The following is a 7,769-nucleotide window of genomic DNA, read 5'->3' as shown; positions in this document are numbered from 1 at the left end:
ATTTCCTTTAAAGTTATACAATCAATCATTGTTGCTAAGTGCAGCTACTAAAACATAAGTGAATTATATAAAACCATAATTAATCAATAATGCCCCATTACCAAGGTACTTATTAATCAATTTGCCCCATTGCTCTAGCTACTAATATAAACTTGCCCCGTTTCCTAGTTAGAGGCGAGGTTGTGTAATCCACTATCTACTTGTTGGGCTGTAAGGATAGAGGTTTTTAAAGCAAATCCTGATGCTACAGCAGAAGAGATAATTACCATAGTAAATACAATAAAAGCTATTAAGGAACATACAGAGGAACAGTGGGTACATTCCAGGTGAGAGTCTGGTTAAACAATGCTTGAAAATGAGAGTCCCCCAAATGTCCATTAGGCCTCACCCAAGTCCCTTGAATACAGTCCAAGTCATTGGTAGTCAAAGGCGGATCAGGATCAGTCCAAGTCTGCAGAGTGAAGGTGGGTGGATCAATCACATGAGTCCAGTGAACTGCAGCCGAAGTCACTGGCAAAAGTCCAGTCAAGGTAATTAAAGCCAAAGTCAATCCCCAGGAAGAGTTCCGAGTGAATGCTTTGAGCTTCCGCATCCGTCTCTTCAAAGAGCCCCAGGTGAGGAGGGGCCATCTCCGTCCGAAGGGTCTGCAGACGACGCCTCCGCTGGAGCGTGTCCTGAAGGTTTATGGCTTCTCATCCTCTTCCTCAGAGATCCGATCACGTCTGCATCTGGAACTTAAACACAAGCATACCCTCTTCCCCAAGTTAGCGACTCCACCGGGCCTTTCCAAAAGGAGGACTCCGGATCCCGGTACATGACTTTAGAATTAGGCTTATGTTCTTGAGGAACAAAGTGTTTTTCAGCAGCTATTTCCCCATGCTGCTGATTTTAAAAAATTTAAATAGTGAATGTTGTAATATTTGGTGAGGAGAGTATGGACCCCCTAGCTCCCCCTTCTTTGTTTTTTGGATTTGATTTTTCAGGGAATGATGTGCCCTTTCAACTATGCTTTGTTCTTGGGGACTATAGGGGATTCCAGGAATATGAGTGAAGAATTTACTAGGATTTAATTGCTTATAAAGATACTGACTTCCTATGGTAGGTACCCTTATTCATAAAGTTAGTAAATTTAGTAAAGTTTTATGTCTGATTTACGAGGTGTAAATACTGTCTATCTCTAGCCTAATTTAAAATGTAGTAGCAAGGAGCTTTTGTTATTTTAAATTATATCTTAAAATTCTATTGCTGTATTTTAAGAAATTTTAAATAACTTGTTTTGCCCTTTCTTAGAGGCAAAACTTAAAATATATATTTATTAATTTTTATTTGATAAAGCTTTCCATGTGATTTCAAGTATATTAAATTGGCTTTATTAAAAAATCCTTTAAGAAGAGAGAATAAACTTTTGAAAACATTTCAGGGTCTATGAAATGTCCCAAAATCATTCCTTGGTTATAGTTTTGAAATCTAACTTGAAAGATTATTAAATATATATGTGTATATATGATTTAAAGATGATATATTTTTTATAATTATTAAGAGATATTAATTATTACATTTGACTTACTGGCCTGTACTATTTGATTAATTTCCTTTTAATATTTCTCTTCTTCTTATAATTCCTTATTCTTAGAAACTTCAATCCTTTACAGCTAGTATTTCTTAGATTATTAAGAGCAGGTGCTTATGCAATTTTTAATATTTCTCTTCTTCTTTTCTGGCTTAAGAGATGGTTGATTATGGTCATGCCTGGGATCTAAACAATCCCGTATTAAATTCCATAAGGAAAATGCATTGACTGGGGTCTTACTTGGCCCAAGGGCTTTATAATGATTGCGCATTTGTTTTCCAATTTTCTGCCATGTTTCTAAGTTAACGGTTCCTTTCTCAGGGAACCACGGGCAGACTTCCTGCACAAAATTTAAAAACCGCTCTAGCTGTGAGGTAGTTACTCGAGCCCCTCTTGCTTGCAGCATGTTCTTTAACATCTGCGCATACAGAGAGCGCTCTTTGGTCTCTAATTGCCCCATGTTTTAATCCTAATGAATACAAATTCCCCTTACTATTACTTGATTGATTGCTTGATTGATTGATTGACTCGGCCGACTGTGACTCCGGGGTCCTCACGAAGCCCACCTTCAAGTCCCTGTTTGGGCGCCAATTGTGGAGGCCCGCTCCCAAGGGGTCCCGCAGGGTAGAGGTGGCGTGGGATGAAAGCTCCAGAGACCGGGCTTAGTGGCACAAGGCACCAGCACCAGCAACTTTATTTTTTACACACACTGTTTTATAGCTAAGCTGTGGCCGGTCATGCTTCATAGATCACTGCTAGGGCTTGGCCTATCATGGGGAAGTAGCAGATCGTTACAAGCTGGGCAAGACTGGGCAAGCTTTGTCTAGTTCCATCTATGTATGACAGTTGCTATGACAAAAGTCTGCTTGCCTAGATCACAAGAACTGGGGTGCAAGCCAAGTTCATGTCCTTTACATGACTTGGATGGGGTCAGGCCTTTCCTGGACCCCCACGGCCTTTTACACCCTGGATCGAGGAGCTACTCAGACTCTGTCAGTCATGAAGCTACCGAGGTAGATGGCTACAGCTTTCTTCACTCATGAGAGAGCAAACTTTCTGTTCTGTGTTTAAGTTACTGCCATTAAATCAACTCACTTCCTGTGAGCAGTATCCTGGGACTCGGAGGAATCCACGACTGTTTCCTCCTCTTCTTTTACCGTTGGTAAGAAATTTCCTTCTTCTCTGTAAATAGAGGAGAAAGAAAAGCAATCTGGTTTTTATTTTTTTAAAAAATATATTTCATTGATTTTTTTACAGAGAGGAAGGGAGAATAGAGAGTTAGAAACATCGATCAGCTGCCTCCTGCACACTCCCTACTGGGGATGTGCCCGCAACCAAGGTACATGCCCTTGACCGGAATCGAACCTGGGACCCTTCAGTCTGCAGGCTGACGCTCTATCCACTGAGCCAAACCGGTTAGGGCACAACTATGGAATTTTTAATAGCAATCATGAAAGAAATATATTTAAATGTTTGAAGTGGACAAAGTATATTACAGACTAGTATATAAAATATAATTCTATAATTCCATTTTGAAAAACATATATTCGCAGGTAGTGGCTGAGAATGTTGGCCAAGTTAAGCCTCAGTTTCTCGCACTAGGAAGTTGTCTTTTGCAGTTACTAAGAGTAAATAAGTCAATCCAAACAAAACACTTGGAACAATACTTGATTTGTAAACATATGATAATTGTTAGCTGTTACATACTCAACACTACATAATAGGATTACAAGTGATTTTTGTTTGCTGCTTCATACTTTTTATGTATTCTACATTTTCTTTGATGAACACGTTTCACTATTATCAGAAAATAAGTGTTATTTCAATGCTTACTTCCAGCAAAACTAAGGAAATTAACACCAAGTAAATCATAATACTAACTTTTAGTAAACTTTATTATAAAAGAAAAAATAGTACTATTTTATGATTTTTTTCACCCACAAGAACATGAGTGGCAACCAGTGACTTGTTTATAAAAATATTTTAAGACTCACATAAGATAATATCTTATCTTCTGAAGATTAATGGGGAGAGGTTCACCTGAAAAATGTTTCCCCAGGGAATCCAGTCTCTTGGCTCAACTATAAAAAAATCCACATAGATCAACTTTCTGCCAACCTGGAGAAGATGTGTTTTCTTTGATCTGCTGTCATATGTTCACAAGCTTCTAAAACGTTTGCCAAAATTAACGTCTGCTGAATGGTTTTTGCCTTCACCCATATTCTTCCATTCATTCCAAACACTATTTCCAGCGGGTAGAGTTTTCCCACTTCCTGTAGGATTTCACAGTCTGGAGCTAGCAGCTTTCCAATTAAGCCCAAAGTCACTTTAAAAAGTAGACCATCCTGTCCAATCACACCCATTCCGTTGGCTCGTCCACAGCGGTCAATACAAACCATCTCTGGTTCCGTATCTTTATTAGCAACCACAAACTGTCCATAAATGACATCTCCAACCTGCACATTTGGTCTGTTTCTTTTAGTTGCACCTTCAAATGCCAAGTAAGACAACATCGACTTTAAATATATCTCCCGATTTAGCCGTCACTATGCCAATCACATGGTCTCCTTTCACTGGGACATACCGCTTCTGCTGCGAGTCCACCCAGTGAACTCCGCCGCCGCCGCCGGGCACAGGACGCGCACCCGGGAGCGCTCGCCGGCATTTAGGCACAGCGGTCGCTCCCCTGTGCCTCCCAGGCCTTCGGCATCCTCCTGCTCGGGCAGCCGCAGCTCCTCACCCGGCAGCACCAACTGATCCAGCACAGCGCGCGCCGCCCGCGAGGGACTCGGCTGCAACCGCCGCTGCTGGAGCCAACCCTGGCAGCCCCGAACACCGTTTCCGGTTCCCACTTCCGGCACGGTGTCCAATCGGCAGCCCGCCCAAGGCTTTCCGTTTTCGGCAGTAACGGTCGGACCGGACCGGAGCCTAAGTCGATGAAGTGTGGTCCATGTGGGCAGGCAGGTCCCCGCAGTCGGCGCGCCGCAATCTGGTTTTTAAAATAAAACACGTAAATTGACTCATTGGACCAGCCTGGGACCTGGCCGAGAAGGGCCAGCATTTTCCTGGGATTCAGACATCACGGGGCTCATGGCCTTGTGATTGCTGAGTCGGGAACATGGGGATGAAAGCACGTGGTGTGGGTCCGGGAACCCTAACACGTTGGGGAGACCTGCTGAAGCACCAAGGATCAGGCTGAACGTAACGTCGTCTCAGGAGAGCAAGCCCCGAGCCATGTGAAACTCAGGGTCGGAAACCCGTGGGCCCTGACAGCTCAGACCCTGGTTTCCTTGCTGGAAAACGAGTCCCCTAGGTCGAGGCAGCTACTCAGACTCTGTCAGTCATGAAGCTACCGAGGTAGATGGCTACAGCTTTCCTCACTCAGGAAAGAGCAAGCTTTCTGTTCTGTGTTTAAGTTACTGCCATTAAATCAACTCACTTCCTGGGAGCAGCATCCTGGGACTCGGAGGAATCCACGACTGTTTCCTCCTCCTCTTCTATTATTGTTGGTAAGAAATACCCTTTTCCTCTGTAAATAGAGGAGAAAGAAAAGCAATCTGATTTTTAAATAAAACACGTAAATTGACTCAGCTCAGCCTGGGACCTCTCCCAGAAGGGCCAACATTTTCCTGGGACTCAGACATCACGGGGCTCATGGCCTTGTGATTGCTGAGTCGGGAACATGGGGATGAAAGCACGTGACGTGGGTCCGGGAACCCTAACACGTGGGGGAGACCTGCTGAAGCACCAAGGATCAGGCTGAACGTCGTCTCCAGAGAGCAAGCCCCGAGCCATGTGAAACTCAGGGTCGGAAACCCGTGGGTCCTGACAGCTCAGACCCTGGTTTCCTTGCTGGAAAATGAGTCCCCTGGGTCGAGGCAGCTGCTCAGACTCCGTCAGTCATGAAGCTGCCCAGGTCCCACCAACATGAGGAACTTTCCGTGAGTTCACCGTGAAGTAAGCATCCCGTGAAAAGTGATGGCTCTCACACCACTGGACCCCGAACCACCGATCCTGCTCTGCTCCTAATGCCCTTGGCGCTGTTCCTCTAGTCTGTGTTGTTCTCTTCCCACAATCGTGCTGCTGGGCCTTATGCTAGAGCGCTTTCCTGTCTGGCTCTGACCATCCCTCCACTCCAGGCACACAAACTCACGGAGGGCAGGCACCACCCTCCCAGGACCGGGGAAGACTCCGCTCGGAGCAGGCTCAGCAAGCCTGCCATCTCCCTGGCCTCCTGCAGAACTGTCTAATACAAAACCATCATCAGATCACCCCCTGGGTACCAGGACCCGAATCTTCTAGTTGGGACCTGCCCAACCTCTGCTGGTAATTTTTACCCGCTGCGTTACAGAGAGCCAACTTCAGGCCACAGTCATTTCTACCCCAAAACTACAGTGTGGCTTTCCACATAAACCATCTGGGGTAGCTGGCCTGTAGAAAAGGAGATGAATCTAAGAGAACAGTAAAGCAGGCCTGCTACCCACGGAGCAGGGACAGTGCCCCCAGGGTCACTGTGACCATGTCCCTCTGTCCCACATGGCCAGCCATTCCTGACCACAAGGAAGGACAGTCCCGCAGCACAGCACCGAGGGGGGAAGACCACCCTCGACCCACAAGATGCATCTCGGGTTACTTGACTTCCAACCACAAGGCTCCCAACACCAAGGCCTTTCCTCCCGCCCTCCTTTCTGGCAGCTCCTGGGCCTGTACACCAGCTTCCCATAAACACTCACTTCCCAGTGAACCCGACTCCTTAGCCCGGCATGGACGCCTTCCACAGCTGAGCGCTGGCTGCTGCAGCCTTCCCTCCTGCCACTGCCTGCACCTTCCCTGCATCCAGACCACCTGTGGTCCACTGTCACGTCTCCCCACCGGCCAGCCCTGTCCCCATCTGGGTCAGCAGCAGCACCCCAACTCCCACCACCATGCTTCCTTCTAGGCCTCTTTGAAGCTCCTCAACATCTGTCTGCTGTGCACACAGCTCTGCTCACATCCCATCACGCCTACTAGTTCCTGGCCACCAGGTCACTGGTTCTGTGCACCTTACAGGGTCTACGCCAAAGCCAGGAATGTGTCATGTCAGCAGAGGGAGGACAACCAGGGTGCACCAACAACCCTCTCTCCAGCCTGTTAAGGGAAAACACACAGAAAGGGCTCTGCCCGCAATCTGAATTCCTTCCCTAGGCACCACTCTACCGCCATCATATTTTTAAAACTGAACTGAATTCCAAGAGCAGATTAAGAACCATCTGGCAGTGGGCAGTATCTTTGAAAAGCCAACCACCCCTACTTGCAGAAATCTAGAACCGTTCCAGGAAAACGAGAGGAGGATGTGCTGGGAAGATGGTATGAGCCCTTGCCCTTGGGACACCAGTGCGCCAGGGGGCTCTCTGCCCAGAATGTCGAGGCCCAGGCTCGGGGCTGGAAGCCAGGGCCCCTTTGTGGACAGGTCAGCCCACACCCCTTACATGCGCTGTGTATTTTCCTCAATCTCCTTTAGAAGCCGCCTGTTCCTCTTGGCCAATGTCAGAATCCTGCTCCTGAGTTTATATTTTTCCTCTTCCAAGTTCTTCTTCACACAGACGAACGCCTAGAACACAGGTCAACAATGGCTCACATACCATGCGCCCCTGTGATTCCACTGCTGGGAATCTGTTCCCAAAAGAAGAAAAAAAAGGCCACGTGCTCAAAGTGACACTCACACACAGTCTTTGAGCACAGGCGCCAACGAGGACACATTCCCACCTGGCTGAGCCAAGGCTGTCGCCCAGGGCACAGGCCCGGTGTCCTGAGCCCTTCAGCCCAGGCCTCATCTCGCACTGGCTGTCCAGCTTCTTCACCGAGATTTCCATGCTCTGCAGGTCCTCCTTCGCCCCTTCATACTGGCCCTGCCAGAGCCTCACTTCCTGCTGCAGCTTCTCTAGGGATGTTTGCATGTCTTTGCTCTGGGTGCGCAGCTCCTCCTGCTCCCTCTTCACCAGCCGGTTCCAGAAGTTGGCTCTGGGGGTGGAGAGTCACATGGCCAAGGGCTGAGGGGCACTCCCAGCCTCCGACACAGGTGTGCACCTTAATCAAAACCACAACCTCTCTGGGCCTCCGTTTTTCCCGTGTGTAAATGAGGGTTGAACAAAATCAGCGGTTTTCAAACTGTGTCTGTTGGGGTTCCATGAGGCTAGCCCAGCTGCCACTCTGTGCTGGG

The 7,769-nt window shown here is 47.3% G+C and overlaps 1 protein-coding gene across 1 annotated transcript; it reads right to left on the bottom strand.

Annotated features, from left to right (window-relative positions):
• Window positions 1–3,447: 3,447 nt before the first annotated feature.
• LOC106699123 (exosome complex component RRP40-like) lies at window positions 3,448–5,609 on the bottom strand. Its single transcript, XM_023764093.1, is given in 4 exon segments — window positions 3,448–4,081; window positions 4,083–4,200; window positions 4,203–4,559; window positions 5,010–5,609. Coding segments are annotated over 4 exon segments (900 nt in total). The 5' UTR covers window positions 5,026–5,609; the 3' UTR covers window positions 3,448–3,672.
• Between the last annotated feature and the right edge of the window lie 2,160 nt (window positions 5,610–7,769).

The sequence above is a fragment of the Myotis lucifugus genome, unplaced genomic scaffold (genome assembly GCF_000147115.1).
Source record: "Myotis lucifugus unplaced genomic scaffold, Myoluc2.0 scaffold_316, whole genome shotgun sequence".
NCBI classification, from domain to species: Eukaryota; Metazoa; Chordata; class Mammalia; order Chiroptera; family Vespertilionidae; genus Myotis; species Myotis lucifugus.
This window is presented reverse-complemented; position numbering and strand designations above follow the sequence as displayed.